The sequence below is a fragment of the Bos grunniens genome, chromosome 2, assembly GCF_055505025.1.
Source record: "Bos grunniens cultivar Pamir isolate PY7600 chromosome 2, Bosgru_T2T1.0, whole genome shotgun sequence".
Lineage (NCBI taxonomy): Eukaryota > Metazoa > Chordata > Mammalia > Artiodactyla > Bovidae > Bos > Bos grunniens.
In genome coordinates this window covers 24,783,919-24,801,080 of record NC_141166.1, presented here as the reverse complement: position 1 = coordinate 24,801,080, position 17,162 = coordinate 24,783,919, and the positions used below count along the sequence as shown (strand labels likewise).

Here is a 17,162-nt window from a genome sequence, read left to right as displayed (position 1 = left end):
CCCTGCCTGGGAATTCTGACAAATTGCCCCTCACCTACACACTCCATTTGCAGAAACCTGCTCTGTAGCACCATTAGAGTATGGGCGTGTGCTCAGTCGTGTCTGACTCTTCGAGACCCCGTGGACTGTTGCCTGCCAGGCTCCTCTGTCCATGCCATTTCCTTCTTCAGGGGATCTTCCCAATTCAGAGCTCCAACCCACCTCTCCCGCACTGAGATTCTTTACCAGTGTAAAGAATTCTTTACCTGGGAAACCCACCTTCGAAGTATGCTATATAATTCATCTGTCTTTTACGTTTATTGTCTCCCACTGCAAGAATGTAGACTCCACAAGAGCAGGATCTTTGTTTAGTTCATTTTTTTTTTCAAGGATCTAGAATAGTACCTATACATGGTAGATTAATTTTTCAAAGAATGGTGTTGTGTCAACAGAAACACAATATATATGCATCTCATAGTATAATTCAGAACTCCCTATGCCCTAATCATGGTATATAATTTACATTTCCATAATGGGCAAAAACAGAGAAAATTGAGCCCCCTTAAATATGGCCCATATAAAATCTGAATGTGCTTAGTACAGACGGGGTTAATTCAAAACTAAAGTCAATGTGGCCAAAATGAAAACCTCAAAGAAAAATTTGGAATGGAAATAGAAGGATGAGGCTAGGTGGGCAGGAAAATGGAGGAAATCTGAAGAAAAAAATAACAAGGCTCATGACCCATTAGCTATAGGCCTGTAGAATACTCATGCAAAAAAACTCATTGTTTCTGAATCAGCTCACAATACTATGGTGACTTGGGTCCACTTTTCTTGCTAAGGTTGGAGGGGGAGGGGAGGGGTAGCGCTCTGCCCTCTGGTTCCCAGATGGGGAATTAATGGCTCCTTGTTCAGGTTACTCTATTGCTACAAAACAAATCACTCCACAACTTAGCAGCTTCAAACAAGTACTTTATTTTGTTGACAGTTTGTGGATCTGGAATTCGGGAAGGGCTCATCTTGGTAGTCCTCAGCTGCGTGTCTCTCCTGCTATGGCAGTTGGCAGCTTGATCTGCAGACATCTGAAAGCTCAGCTGGGCTAGACGTCCAAGAAGGCACACGCACTCGGCTGGCAGTTAATGCTTGCCATCAGCGAGAGCTCAAGCTTGGCGGCTGACCAGAACACCTGTTGGTCTGAGGTGCCTGGTGTCCCGCAGAGAACCAGGTGGAAGCAGCAGGGCATGTTCTAATCTAGCCTCAGATATTGCAGAGTCCCTCCTGCCACATTCTATTGGTGAATCACTAAGGCTGGCCCAGATTCAAGGGGAAGGTACATAAGACCCACCACTCAACAGAAGGAAGGTCTAAGCATTTGCAGAAATATTTTAAAATCACACACCGCTTCAAGCATGAAGCTACAGACTGGTTACATCTGATTAGGTCTTATGATGATCAGAAACCCGGAATTAGTGTTTGATGTTTTAGAAGTGTTTCATGTCCCCTGTGTACTTAGCCCCTGTAATATCTCCCCACTTTTCTCTAACTGTTCCTTCTGGCCACTGGAAACTGTTTGAGTAGCTTGGAAGGTAGGACAGGGTGGGCAGGAATGATGGCAGTGGAGGAACAGGAATTTCACACTACCGACTCACTCCCTAAGAAAATTCACCTAAGTTCCTTGTCATTTACGCACACGGCATCCAAACTGTACACATACAGGTAACATTATGTATTTATTTTTTAAAGTATTGCTAGTTAAAAATTTTTTTTTGGCTGTGGTGGCACAAGGCTTGCACAATGAATCTTTGTTCTCAGGGATGGAACCCATGCTTCCTGACGTGGAAGCACAGAGTCTTAAGTAAGCACTGGACCACCAGGGAAGTCCCACATCATTCATTATTGATTGCCTACCGAGGTCTATGCTGTTTGCACAAATTCTCTGTCCCGTAGCAGTTAGAGAGATGAACACAACAGCTGCGTGGCTAGACCAGAGTGAGCAAGGAGAGCAGAGGTCAGGGAGGTGATGACTGGATTGTTTACAACTAGGGTGTCTACTGTGGGTGGGGTGGAGTTTTGAGGGTTTTGTGTCCAACAATGGCATGATCAGAGTTGTGTTTTAACAGGCATGTTGAGAAAAGGCTGGTAGGGGCAGGAGCTGGGGGACAGGTTAGGAGGCCACTGGCACAATCCAGATGACAGGGAACTGAACCGTGGTAATAGGAGCTGGACGGTGAAAAGTGGCCGTACTGGGAGGATGCACTTTGAGGGCAGAGCCACTAGACTTGTACTGAGGCTTGGGTCTGCAAGCTTGTCTGTTATTTCAACACAGGTTTGCAACGTGGGACTTATTACATAGATACAGTTGATAGACTCCTGCAGCAAAAGACAATTCAATGTCAATAAAATACAAACAACAAGAAAGTACGTTAATAATGTAGAAATAAAGTCCCAAGTCACTTGAGCAAAAAATTATTTTTATGCAAGTAAATCCAAAAATAAACAAATTTGTTTGACCATATGCTGTTTCCTCTGGAGTGGGTTTCCATTTCCTCCTCCTGGGGATCTTCCCGACCCAGGGATCAAACCTGCATGTCCCGCATTGGCAGATGGATTCTGTACCACTAAGCCAACTGGGAAGTTCCCTTTTGACACCACACTGGGTTAAGTCCACCAGATATTTCTACTTCATTTTAGAAGCTGCTCTCTAATTAGTTCCTCCAACTCTAGGTAACAGCTCAAGGAAGAGCACACAAAACCAACGCATTCAGCCTAATGTGGCATTCTCAACGGATGGGGAGAAACTCGGGTATGATGGGCAATGACAACACAGAAAGGCTAGTCCGTGCCTTCCAGAGGCTGTTTGGCAGGAACCAGTGCACATGTTAGCAGGCCATCACCATGCACGTGGCAACTTTCCTGTCATGATTTAAAGTATGTGGTGGGTACAGAAGAGTTTAAATAAACCTGCAAGTGTTGGAAAATCATTTGCCTTTCTACGACTTAAGTTATCTTGAATTCAACAAATTGTGCAATCATGCAAGTTTTAATATCACTGCATTAACTGGGAACATCTACGGAAATACTTGGTTACCATTATATTGTCAAAAGAATTATCATATTTAATAAGGGAATGACACTCTGAATTCTGAAACAGTAAAATCATGAAACATGTAAATGTAACATGAGACTCCATTAGGTGAGTTTGATTGTTTCTAGAGTCTACAGGCTACTGGGCATTCTTAAATGTTGCAGGAATAGATGATAATCCTCATTATGAGGGCAGATCTAAATACAAATCTGTTACAAGTGTCATACGCTTTAACAGCCATACTTTAGAAGAGTGATTCCCAAGTTCTTTCAAATTTTTGATTTGGGGGCATGCCTACATTCTTTATTGTGCATTAATCTATTTCAGATAAAAATAAAATTTACTTTCTAGAAGGAATTTAACCACTGTGAAATTATGTAAAAATAACAGAGAATCATTAAGTATCATAAAGCATAGATTAAGGATCCCTGTTCTTCAGAATATATGGGAAATGATTGGCTTGTAAGAAATTTTGGCATTATGTCACCAAAGAAGCCACTTTTTAGGGCCACTGCTGATTCATGACTGGGGGGTAAATAGAGTCCTAATGGCCCTCTCGATCTCAAACACTAGGCTGTGGGGAAACATGCCACACAACCCTTGTTAACAGTATAAATAAACCTCTATTACTTCGTCATTCTTCAGAATGTCAAGTTCAGGATTTAAATGCTTTTCAAAGAAAGGTTTTTTTCAAAGAAAGAGCTAGATGGGGCACTAGAAAGAGGAGCATGGGTTTTGAGGTCAGATGGACCGCAGCTTGACTCTTCAGTCTTCCACTTGGGTTTGACCTGGTAAACTTTCTCTCAGGCTCCATCTCTATGCTACAAATGATAGGAATCATGGTCTCAACTTTTATGGGAAACCATATGTATCAGTATGGGACAAGCCTTCTAAGGGATGGTCTGTATGTGTGGTGAAAGGATATAGAAAGAGATCTAATTATACTGTTGTCAAGGAAACTTAGGGACTAAAGACTGGCAGTTGGGAAAGGAAGCATATCTCAAGTACCTACATTCTCCTCCTGAGAATGTTTTCACAAGGAAGCCAGGTAACACCTAAAAGGGAAGGCAGGACACAAGAACTCGTCTTGTGTCTTGCTTCCACTTTCCATCGTCTTGTGTCTTGCTTCCACTTTCCAAGTAGAGACCAGCTCACCCTCCAGCGACCTTGGAGACACGCCTATCAGGCCGTCGTGACAGCAGCAAGGTCATCCACAGAACTTTCTTCCTCTGCATCCTGTCCACTAAGCAGCCTTCCTGGGGTGACTGGGGTTCTATCTAGACTGTCCCACAGAAACTCAAACATTAATAAACTGGAATTTCATAGACTAGGACACTAAGTTATGCCTGTTTATTGCCTGTGCAAAGGAACCAATTCAAGTATTGGCAATGGTATGAGGATATTTGCAATAAGAGTTAAAAACTTAGAACAGATATTCTTTGACCTAGCAATTCCTACTTCTAAGAATGCATCCTAATTGGATGCATTGGAAATTCCAAAATAATTGGAAAAATGTGCAAATATGAATATACAAGCATGCTGAGTTTAGTATTTTTAAATGTTTAGTTTTATTTGAAAATTTAAATATTCTAAAAATGTATAACCTAACTTCAACTAATGGGATCAGTGAAATAAAGGATGGTTTAGTCACATAATGGAATAATGGAATACAGTTGTCCAGGCTAGATTATACTGCAGCTAAAAATCTGTGGTGTTGGAGAAGACTCTTGAGAGTTCCTTGGACTTCAAGGAGATCAAACCAGTCAATTCTAAAGACAATCAGTCCTGAATGTTCATTGGAAGGACTGATGCTGAAGCTGAAAACCCAATACTTGGGTCACCTGATGGGAAGAACTGACTCATTGGGAAAGACCCTGATACTGGGTAAGACTGAAGGTGGAAGAAGGGGACGACAGAGGATGAGATGGTTGGATGGTATCACTGACTCGATGACATGACTGTGAGCAAGCTCTGGGAGTTGGTGATGCACAGGGAAGCCTGGTGTGCTGCAGTCCATGGGGCCACAAAGAGTCAGACACGACTGAGCAACTGAACTGAAAACCCTTATCTCAGCAGACTAAAACAACAGAAGATTTAGTAACACCCACTGTAGATCCAGAGCACGTTGGGTTTCATGGGATGGCTTGGCATCCCGAAGAAACTGGTGGTTAAGCCTCTTACCTGCAATTAAACTCTCCTGACTGCACGTCATGGGCTGAAGCAAGTCACGTGGGCTTACCTACCTTCACAGAGTAGGAGGCTGACAGTCCCAGTGCATGGGCACAGAGCCAGCATCCACTTCGACTCTACAGCAGCTGATGAGGCTAATAGGGGGCACAACTTTTGGGCATGGGGCAAACTCTCCACACTACATCAGGTGTGGCAAGAAGGTAGGTACCCATTAACAACAGGTCTATAAGTATGTGTCCTATATGTACATATGCATTAAAAAAAAAAAGCAAAAATACTGGGAAGATATATGGCATAAATTTAACAGTGGTGTCTCTGCATGGTTGCATGCACTAAAGGACTTTTTAAAAATAAATATTTTAAATACTTTTTTGGTATTATCTTTTTATTTTCCTTTTTTTTAATTGCAATAAACATATTATTATATTTTTTTCTTTGGCCACACTGCACACTTTGTGGGACCGTAGCTCCCCAACCAGGGAGGGAACCAGGGCCCCTGACAGGGACAGCACTGATTCCAAACCACTGGACCACCAGGGAACTGCCAATAAACATTCTGATGATGAGAGAAAATAAAGCTTTGGTTCTTAAAAAAAAAAACAAACTCTCAATAAACTGCTGTTCTGATCTCTAAATCAACCCCTCAGTTAAGCCAAGGACTCTGTTCTCCTGGATCTGAATCATCCTGTTTCTTCATAAAACTGAGCTGTTTGTGAGGGGACCCAGGGCAGAGCTCATGCTGTCTCCACGAGGCTCAGTGCTCTCAGGGGGCCTGGGTATCCTGAGCAATCTCACTCCAGGGCCTCATAAACTTCAAGATAGATCATACCTACTTCCTTTATACCAAACCCTCATTACACGCTAGCACATTAAGGCACGCGATATAAAGAAGGCACGTGCTTTTGAGTCAGACAGACAGACAAGATTCACTTCGTTTTCTCATTTGTAAAATGGAGAAAACAGTGCCTTGCAGAAGTGTTGCCAGGATTAAATAGTACGAGGTCGGCAGGGCACCCAGCACACAGGCAGCACTAAACTCATGGTAGTTACTCCTGCTGTACTATGTCCAGGTCAAACAGAACAAAAGCTAAATTAAACAACCGGGTAACAAGCAAGGAACATTTTATTGTATGCATGTTCTCAAAAAACCCACAAAAACAGAACCCACAAACAGGAGCAAAGAACAAAGGTTTCTAGCTCTCTGGGACACGCAGGGCACCCTATCTTATAGAAATGTAGCTAGTAGTACAAGACAAAATGTACTAATCAACATTGCCCTTTGCCTCCCTAGTCAAAAAAGTCTAGAGAGAAAAACACTTTAAATTGTATTCTAATATAAATTTGTTGCACAATTAAACATCAACTTACTCAAAGAGTTATTGTGTAGTAAACTGCAGAAAATAGAGTAGGCATTCAATAATCTGCTCACAATTAACAATTAAGCAATAGACACACAAATACAGCATGTATTACTTATTTGTTAATCTTCACATTTAAAATGAGCAGACGGTTTATCATTAATAGTAACCGGTTTCTTACATTTTAAGAGATACCAGATCCAGGAATGAAGTAGGAAGTAATTAATGAAAACTGCTTTTAGAAAATAACTCCTTGAATCTGAGCCACTGTGGTTTTATTCCATACTTAGGCCAGTTTCAACAGTTTAAATCTGTAGGTACTACCAAACTGAATGCTGTAGGGGGAGAACAAAGTGACACCACCTTCTAAAGTATAAAGCAGTGTGTTTCGTTTATGGCCTCTAGGCAGCAGGACAGAACTAAGACACAGTAAACAGAGATTTACAAGTAATGAAGAGTCTGCTTCCATCTAATGCTACAAGAGTATACTCCTATCGCTTCCACTAATAAAGAGCAATTTTAAAACATGTTTAGAAGGAAGAACTGGCAAGTCTTGATCACGAACCTTTTGTTGTTGTTGTTCAGTCGCTAAGTCGTGGCCAACTCTGCGACCCCACGCATACTAGATCTAAACAGAAAGATCTTCTCTTAACATTCTGTTCTTCGTGATCCCCAAGTGGGACTCTGCAGGAGCATTCAGGAATGGAAAAACTGGTAAACCATTATTTGAAGAACTATATATTGTCAGTGACCCGTTTAAAAGTAACGCAGTCAAAATAAGGCAATAACCAGAAGTCTAACTATATGTGCCCAATCACTAAAATTTTTCCCCACCTCTATAAAAAATATTACCCCATTTACTACCTTGTGTGTGACAGAGACAAGGCAAGCCTACCACATGTGTGTTTAAAACAAAAAATGGTAGTAAGCTCTGGTGGAAAGAAAATACATTGAAACTTTCTCCTTTCCTTTTCCAGATACCTGGCTCCAATTCTTCCTGACACAGACCTCTCCCTCTTGACTTATGTTAGCTTAACCCCTAAGGAGGCACTGTATCAGCCTTACACTCTCTGTGAAACATTAGGTTTTTCATTAGGAATCTTTTAAAATAAAAAAAAGTCAAAAAGCTATGGCATATCCTTGACAGCTGCGAAACTGCTCAGTCTACCACAGCATCATAAAATCACATTTTACAGAGGCTGAAAGAAAGCAAAACCATCGTGTAGCATTCTTCAGCACGGCAAGGAATAGTTCATATTCTCTTTTCCTTTCAGGACTTCAGAGAATCCCCAACACAGCACCTTTGTGTGTATGAGCCAAACCATTAACTAAATTAAGCTGACATTCAACACTACCGTTCAAGTTACCACCACTCGATTTTTCTCCTGGATTATGTCAGCAACACACATTCTGCCAAGGGCCTAGGGCAAGTTTTGAAAGAAAACATCTTTTTCAGGTGATACAACACAAAAATTACAAGGAGCAATAAAACCCTTCAGTCTTATTTCTAAAGGCAAGTCGACATCTACTGCAGATCATTCTAGAACATGATGACCTGATCTCCTTTCCTAATTTGTGCCACTGGCCATTAAGACATCTTAGTTTAATTGCCTGTCTTAAACTGTTATTAAAAACACACTTTCATTAACAACTGTTATTTAAAACTATCAAGTCCCTTAGTTATGTCACACAGAATGATGCTGTCTTGGTTTGATCCCCTAAAAGCAATGCAGTAGTATTTTTCTATATCCATCAGTAAGACTAACAAAAATACTGCTGCTATCTATTTTAAAATCTATCCTTAAAATAGCCCTAAAGTAACAAGACACATGTACTGCCGGTTAAAAACAAATAAATATCTGAATATTAAAAGACAGGCTCCCCATTTCCTACCTCTTCCCCAATCCTAGTACTAAGTGGCCAAAAACTTTTAAATTAAAATGCCATTTGATAACAAGAGATTTTGCTAACTGTTCTGGGAATAACTTACAAGTTAGGAATACCTGTGCAGGACCTTGTTAATAGTCACTGCTCTGGGTTACCAATTTCCTTCTACGAAATAAGTTTTAACTAAAAGTCAACCTAGTTTAAAAAGCTTTGGAGTTCTCTTCTGAGGTGTCTACTGAAGTGTCACGGTATTTACAGGGGCTCATCTTGGGCTGCAAATAGACTGTGTCTTTCAGGAGGACTGGGCTGTTCCACGGAGCGGACTGCTCGTTTCCCATCCCAGTCACGCTGGTAGCTGGGTTTTCCATTAGTCATCCCTAATTGCAATGAGAAAAAGTCAGGCGGCTTGTGCGAGTCCCATGTTAACAGCACCATAGAGACATCTTGTCCTCAGAGCACATCTGGGGGACAGGGAAGGATGTGGACTCCCTTGGTTAGTATAGACACTGTACAGCTCACTTGGTGACAACAGTAAGGATCCGCCCACGGCACGCTGGCTGGGATGAGAAACAACTGAAGTGGACCACACACTAAGTGCACACATGGCACTACCTGGAGAGGACAGGTACCATCAAGAGGTTTGTCAGTGACTAGGGGCAGAGAATGTTCACAGACGCCAGTGGACGAGGAGGGGCTCTGGGTTTCTAAGACCCCTGCACCCCCCCAAGAGAGAACGCAAGTCCTCCTCCCTGGACCCCGGCTCTGACCACAGAGATGCGTGGGAACCCCCGAGGGCCCAGCAAGTCTGGGAGGAGGGGAGTGTGTTTGCACTTGGAATTGCTTGAAGAAACTTCTAGGCTTTAAGTTTTTCGTTCAGTGTTTTTCTTCTGAAACTCTCGTGTGCTAAATTACTGTCTCAGCACATATCAGCTCACTGCTCGTGGGACGTCTCGCTGGAGTTAACTCCACTCCTTGGGGACCCGCTATGTCAGTCCCCACGGATAGTTCCATAAATGCCCAAAAACACACGTTCACGTTTTGTTCTTTATAAAAATGCTGATTTGATTTTAGTGGCTGGCTGTCCATCCACCTGAAAGGGACTGTGGAGCTAGAGGGAAGCGTTGTGTGTAGGGGAAGGTGGCCGCCGTGAAGACTCAGACCCCGCTGGCCCCTGCATCAGTGTGGAGAGAAGCCGGTTGCCAGACTGCAGCCCACCACGGGCGTCATGTCCCAAATCTGCAAGAGAAGGAGGGGGAGGACCTGGAGAGGTGGCACTGGCTACGTGGTCCCACAGGAGGACAGACAGCTGGTACACTGGCCCGCAGGTCAAGACACACAGCTCAGCCTCTTCTTTCCCTATAAAGCTTCTGGAGATTTACACAGTGACAAGACAATGTGGTTGGCTAGAACACAAAAAAAGCTTATAAGCAGTATTTCTCTCAACACCTGCGAATTACATCATAATAATGTTTCACTACAATTTACTTTTATTTTTAATAAAAAGCCCACTGGGAAAAAGTCCATTTTTAAAATTATGAAACAAATTATGACAGTTTTACGGGGTTTCTCAGGTGGCTCAGTGGTAAAAGAATTGACCTGCCAAAGCAGGAGCCACAGGAGACATGGGCTCAATTCCTGGCTTGGGAAGATCCCTTGGAGGAGGAAACGGCACCCCACTCCAGTATTCCTGCTGGGATAATTCCACAGACAGAGGAGGCTGGTGGGCTACAGTCCACGGGGTCACAAACCGTTAGAGACAAGTGAGCGGCTGAGCACTATGCAGGCATGGCAGTTTTATAACTCAAGAACAGTACTAAGGATAAAGCGCTCACACTCAGTTTCTGTGCTAGTCACTCAGGGATTTAACAAAGGAAAGTATGGTTATTTCTTATAAATGGGGAGTATTCTATCCAGGATAAAGGACCATTAGCCAGGGAAGGAGCGACCAGAGAAAGACGTCAGCTAAGGCCAGGCAGTGGGAGGGAGGACCCTGGGGCCGGCTCAGGGCAGATAGCGACAGAGAGGTGGCAGACCCTCACCAGCTTACTTGGAGAGACTGAGACAGTGCAGGGAGACCCCACTGGACTGAGCCACCGGGAAGGGCATGGAAACTCACAAACATGCAATTTGTTAGCCAGGGCTTTCACCTCGCCATGGGGAGTTCATCCAAAGGGAAGGCGAGCTTGTCCATCTGAACTGCCTTACACACTCACAGCATATCAGTGGAGCAGTCTGCACGGAGGTGCTAATTGGGACAATTAGGCAGCTTACCTTCACCACGCGGTCGGTCCCGCAGGTCACCATCAGGCCCCTAGCAACATCCATGGACATGTGGGAGATGTTATGTTTTCCTTCGTGGAAGGTTGCTAGAGATGTCCGACTAACAGAGAGAAGAGAGGCCATTTAAACTCACCCGATGGTTTCTAGAGCTGAGGGATGAGTCATCTTAGCAACATAAAGGAAATGTTTACGGTAACAGTGTCAAAATTTGCTCCCCGAAATGTGGCTATGGTTTTGAAAACCAATTTTAATTAAAGGATGACAGAAAGCCGAAGTTGCAGGACTGGTTTTCTGGGGGGTTTTTTTGGTCTTTCTGTTTGTTTTTGGTTGTGCCGTACAACCTCAGGGATCTTGGTTACTCAACCAGGGACTGCACTTGCACCCTCGGTGGTAAGAGCAGAGGTCTGACCACTGGACCTCCAGGGGATTCCCAAAGGCAGTTTTATAAAGGATTTTCCAAAATTCCCAAAATATTTGATTTTCTTTTAGTGGACAGGCTTGTACATTCCTAGACATCAGAATTGAGAGAGTCATTTCCTAGTCAGGTTGATAGGGAGTCTAGGGGTCCCCAAGGAGAGGGGTCTGGAATTCTCAAGGAGGAAGAAAGGACAAACTTTTTTTCTTTCTCCACATTCCTTAGGATTATATAACAATAATGTATCCTGCCAAAGGACAGTCTTTAGATTCAACCTTCTGTTATCTTAAAATGTTAATTATGGGAGTAGACCTGGTCTTTACAAGGATGTATCTTGCCTGAGGACAGTGTTATCTTAAAATGTAAATTATGGGAGTAGGTCTGTTAAGGTCTTTACAACCTCCAGACATTCTTTGGATTATATAACCTCATTGTCAACACTAGCAAGCGGGTACTCTTTCTGCCCCCTTCTGATGCCTATGTCAGAAGCTTTCTCTATCTCCTTTATACTTTAATAAAAGTTTATTACACAAAAGCTCTGAGCGATCAAGCCTCGTCTCTGGCCCCGGATTGAATTCTTCTCCTCCGGGGACCAAGAATCCCGGTGTATTCGCGTGATTCAACAACCTTTCAGAATGAGAACCTTTAACAGAGAAGAGGAACTACACTGCATGAGATCACAGGCTGCAGGCTCCCCGCTAATCCAGGCTGGAGAGGCAGTGCTGCCCCGGGGTGCTGACCCTCACTCTACTCCGAAGCCCACACCCTGGCCACATCACCAGCTCACTGACCAAGAGCAGTGGTGGTGTCACACCAGCCTTCCTACTTGGGCATCCACCAAGGTGTGCCCAGCTACTGCTTTCAAAGATGATTCAAAAATGAGCAGAAGTAGAGAAGGAAATGGCACCCCACTCCAATATTCTTGCCTAGAAAATCCTATGGACAGAGGAGACTGGAGGGCTATGATCCATGTGGTCGCAAAGAGCCAGACACGACTTCGCGACTTAGCATGCATAGCTGAAATTAACACACCAAAATAACTCAACTGCATTTCAATAAAATACATTTTTTAAAAAAAGGAGCAAAAGAAAATGCTGGTCCTGCCTTCATGGATCTATCTGATTCAGAACTGAATGGGGGACAGACATGTCTTATACACAGTTATTTAAGCATAGATCACTAGGTCAGACTTTATGTGGGAGAGAATGTGGGTCTCCAGGGTTTTCCCACTAATAAATTGTCCATGAGTGTGAGCACAGGTTGAAGCCGGGGTGCCTCTGTAGAGCGCCTGCTCAGCCACCCACCAGTGTACACACAGCCTTGACCCTCACAGCACTCTGAGTGGCTTGGAGTCTCAGGGCCGGCCACTCATGGCCTGACCGGTCTGAGCAGAATCATTCCTTCAAGTGTTTGGGAGAAACGTGTTAAGTCACAAAGCCAGGGCAGAATTCTCTCCTTGGAAACTGTTTACAAGAGACAAAAGATCAATACAGTGGATCCTTGAACAACACAGATTCAAACTATACTGGTCCACTTATATCCGGATTTTTTTTTTTACTAGTAAATATCATAGCACTAAATGATCTACAGACCCATGGATAGGAAGGTCTAAGTTATATCCAGATTTTTATACCCAGTCAGACCCAGAGGGTCTAAGGTATACGCTACACCCAACTCTTTAAGTTGTACCCAGATTTTCCACTGCATGGAGGACAGGACCCTAACCGTTGTGCAAGGGTCGACTGTGTATCCATGTCATTTCCCAGGCTCTCCCGCTGCAGATGAACACACAGTAAGACAGAGACAGGCAAACACTCACTCCTCGTCCTTGATGGAGTCGTAGCAGGAATCACAGACTCGGACCTGGAACTCGAAGCCCATGACGGGGTAGCTGGAGCGCTTGCTGCTGCACTTGCCACAGACAGCCTGCCCACACTTCCGGCAGTGATGCTTCCAGAAGGAAGGAGGGAAAGGGGGAGTTAACCTCTTGTTTTAAGGTACGTGGTTTCCCTTCAGAGCAGGGGAATGGGATTGGGGATGATGTGCCTTGAATGATACTGCAAAGTCACTTCAGTCGTGTCTCTTTGTGACCCCATGGACCGTAGGCCGCCAGGCTCCTCTGTCCATAGGATTCTCCAGGCAAGATACTAGAGTGGCTTGCCATTCCCTTCTCCATGAATTATAATCACCCCTAATTCAGTGTATCAATTAACACACCAAAGGCTGACGATTTCAACACTTTTAAGGATTTCCAAATATTCTTGCTTTGTTATTGGTGAAATACTGATTTTTATTCTTTCATATTTTCGGCCTAGATGACAACAAACGACGTTTAAAACCAAGTTCAAGCTCACTTAGGAACCCAAATGGCTAGAGGCTTTGGGAAGGAAAAACAATCCTATAACAAAGAAAAGTTTTAAATGGAAGTAAAGTTTTAAATGTAATTTGCCCTCATTAAGAAACAAACATCCATAATCATGTTTTGTTCTTTCTTTTACTCTTTCAAATGATGATTCTGAAAATGAGCTTCAAGAACATTCCAAAATAGTTCAGCTATTATCACTACTTTTGACATATATATATTTTTAAACCACTGAAATTTTGTGACCCATACCTTTCCATGCTCTTCTATTAGCTGTTAACTCATAAGATTAAAATTAATTCTCCATGTTTCCTTTGAATTAGGGCCTACTTCACCCACCAGTTACTACCAGTCACGTGTTGTGAGAACGAGGCTAAAGACAGAATATTGCTGCAATTTCTGAGCGTTAGAATGTTATGAGTGATAAAATAATTCCTACACTGGCAGTCTTATATCTGACCTTGCTACAGAGCAGCTTCATAAGTAAAACTTTATTGACACACACAAACTGCACCAATTCCTTAGAGAGGGTACAACCCATAAGAAAAGCTATTAAAATTGGCATTCCATTTTTACTTACCTGCACAAATTCACATTCAGTCTGAGTGAGTGGCTACCTTCAAGCTTGCTATAGAACTATGCTTTTTGTAGAACTTTAGTATTACATGAATACCTAATGGTAACAGCTTCCTTGAAATCTATAGGCTATCTGGAACACGTTTTTTCAATTAATTTACAAAATTAAAAAACAGTACATACTTGAAACATGCTTAACAGAAATGCTGCGGGTATATGCACATGGAACAAGCTAAAATTCTTACTGTCAGAATATTTCAGCGAGGGCTAACCTGTTACTTTTCGTCTGTTCGTGAAAGTTTAAGGCTTAGAGGCCGAGTTCATTCTGACTTTGTGCTGGGCTGGTACAAATACTAACTTTAACAAGTAATAGCCCTAAACTCAGAGCTCTTTCATCCCTTTACAAACAGGCTCTGGGGGTTTTCTGGACATCCCTGCTTTTCCAGAGCAGGATGAGTGATGGCATACTTTGGGAAAGTTAAGTCTCACTATTACCCCAGGAAAGATCTGCTCATGTTTGTCACACAACGATGGGTGACATCACAAACGTAGGAATTAACAGCATTCATAGGGAAAAGTGTGATTCCAAATAAAATGTTAGACTAATCATATAAATAACAAAATATGAGATTAACACAGTGACAACTGGATGCCAGATACTCACCTGTCTCAACCCCAGTGTCTTCGTGTCCCACATCTGCTTAATATTCCAGAAAAAGGGCTGTTCACATTTCTGACAAGAATCACTTTCCAACCACTGAGGAGCCTGGGGGAGGAGAAAGTCAGACCCAACATCAGAGCATCTGCTGATTTATACCAAGTTTTCAGAAATTAATACAACAGTTCTAGACCTCACTGGGGTTCTTTTTTTTTTTTTTTCTATGTATTATAGCTGTTTCCATATTCATTCAATATTACGTTTGTGTTTTGAGTAATCTTTGCCATTTTTGCAATGTTTTCAAGATTGTTTAATTTTAGATTGTTCTACCTATAGACAGGAGGGAGGAATTCAATCTGCATTATGAACTCTTAAGAGTTGTCCTTGCATATTTGACCTCAATCACTTGGCATCATATATATGCAATAAAAACAGAAAATACTCTAAGGTTATACCAAAGATCATGAAGTAAGGAATAATCTTTTCTTGATTCTGAAAGTTAACACTCAAGAAAAGTTTATCTGATAAGAAGAGACAATATGGGAGAACCAGAGAAATCAAACTACACTGACTCTTAAAAAATCTTCAGTGAAGATGGTCAGCTTTACAGATTTGACAAGGTGGTTTAAAGAGTTGAGTGCCCCTAATTTTTTGTTTCCTATTGCATCAAAACCTTTGGCTTTCCTATTTCTTATTTTAGATATGGCATTACAAGTATTTCTACATAAGACAGCCATTACAAAAGTCTTTCCTCCTGGAGTGGGGGTGGAGAAGGGACCCACAAACAGAATGAAGCAGGCTAAGACAGAAGAGCCTTCCGTAAATGACTGGGGCAATGCTGGAAGTGGGAAGGGAGGACAGAAAGAGTGAAGAGGAAATGCATACCCACGTGACAAGGTTACTACCCGATGTAGAACTGCTCATTTCTGTGATCAGGGAAGAGAGGAGGGGGTTTGAGAACCCTGCCTGTGAACAACGTCCCTCAAGGAAAACCCGTGACACAGTGGGGCCTGCTGCCAACACCACAGGAATGTTTAATTGCAGTGGAAGGAAAGCAGGGCCACTGTCTAGTCTTAGTTTGTGACACAGGCCAGTGTAACTCCAGCAACACTACCCGTATGTGGAGCAGTCACATGGAACAATCAGCACAAAAATGTCTTCATGGCAGCGACATTCAAGCATGAGTACACCATGGGTAAGGCTGTGAGCATTAAATGCAGTGCTTTGCACAGTGCCTGGTATACAGCAAGTGCCATATAGTCCACCAGTGTGCTTCGTTCTCAACACAACCCTAGGAGATGCAGAAGAACATTCTCTCAGTTTGACAGGCAAAGACACTGTGGCTCAGAGACTGAGGTGGCCTGTCCACGGTTGGTCAGTGGGCGGAGCTCCCAGGAGATGCAGGAGTCCCGCCCACATCTTTGTGCTTGTCCACTGCACTCTACACAGCCTCTGGACATGGTCCTCTTCATTTCAACAGGGTCTCCAAACATGTTTCTGGAATATGACAACCAATGGGACTGAATTTCTGCCCTCAGGGAGCATAATTCTGTCTAAGGGTTAGGGAAGAATATCATTTTGCTGAGCTGGAAGGGACAGGGACACAAGGAAAGAAAAAATATGCTTAAAATAATCAGATAATGGACAAAAAAACAAACTCAGAAATATATTTTTGGAACATATTTTAATATAAGAAATAACCATGACTTTGTTTCTTTTAATAGGATTAAGTGTTATGGTATAGGCTCTCATGAACCATCCTACTGAATGCTCATTCTCTAAGGAGAAAAAATTTTCTTTTGTGCTGAGAAGAGCAAAAGAGAACATTATTCAAGTATTCTGACTATTGCACTCTCTTTTCTAAATCTTGTTCCACCTGCCTAACCTGGACAAAGATGATGTAACAAGAACCCCAGGGCACTGATAATCTGTTTTGCACTAATGTATAAAATACTTCCCATTCTGTAACCAGCTAGCTTCAAATACAATTTCTTCATGTGGATTTATTATGGCTACTTGCTCATTTACGTCTCTTGCCTCCTTCCAAAAAGGAGTCCCTTTGATTACAATCAGGCAGGGATCGTCTGCTTCCAACCTGCCTGTGTGGTGGCCGACAGCCACTGTGGGTTGGAGATGCCCCAGTCAGTGATTCCAGGTGACTCAGAAAGAAACTCCCAGCAAGGGCTGTGGGCCTAGAGAATCTGGGGTTAATCCTCTCAGCTGGTGCCTAAGGAAGTCCTACAAATTGTAGAAAACCCTAATGCAAGGTCAGAATCTCATATACCACAGGCTGCTTACTTTTGCACTTATATACTCAGTTGGTAAAAACAAAACAACAACCAAACCAAAAAGTCCTACTAAAAATATTGCAT

At 42.7% G+C, this 17,162-nt stretch overlaps 1 protein-coding gene across 6 annotated transcripts in view; it reads right to left on the bottom strand.

The window, feature by feature from the left end:
- Nucleotides 1-930: 930 nt before the first annotated feature.
- Nucleotides 931-17,162, bottom strand: part of WDFY1 (WD repeat and FYVE domain containing 1) — a 60,490-nt gene continuing 44,258 nt past the window's right edge. For 3 of the 6 annotated variants that reach the window (XM_086365706.1, XM_086365691.1, XM_086365717.1), the window contains 4 exons: nucleotides 14,797-14,898; nucleotides 13,014-13,144; nucleotides 10,771-10,879; nucleotides 931-2,349 (listed from right to left, as the gene is read on the bottom strand). In XM_086365706.1, coding sequence (XP_086221832.1) covers nucleotides 2,080-2,349; nucleotides 10,771-10,879; nucleotides 13,014-13,144; nucleotides 14,797-14,898 — 612 coding nt within the window. In that variant the 3' untranslated portion in view covers nucleotides 931-2,079. Of the gene's footprint in view, nucleotides 2,350-6,359; nucleotides 9,736-10,770; nucleotides 10,880-13,013; nucleotides 13,145-14,796; nucleotides 14,899-17,162 lie in introns of those variants that run through there. The other 3 variants (XM_086365728.1, XM_086365700.1, XM_086365739.1) reach the window with 1 other exon arrangement.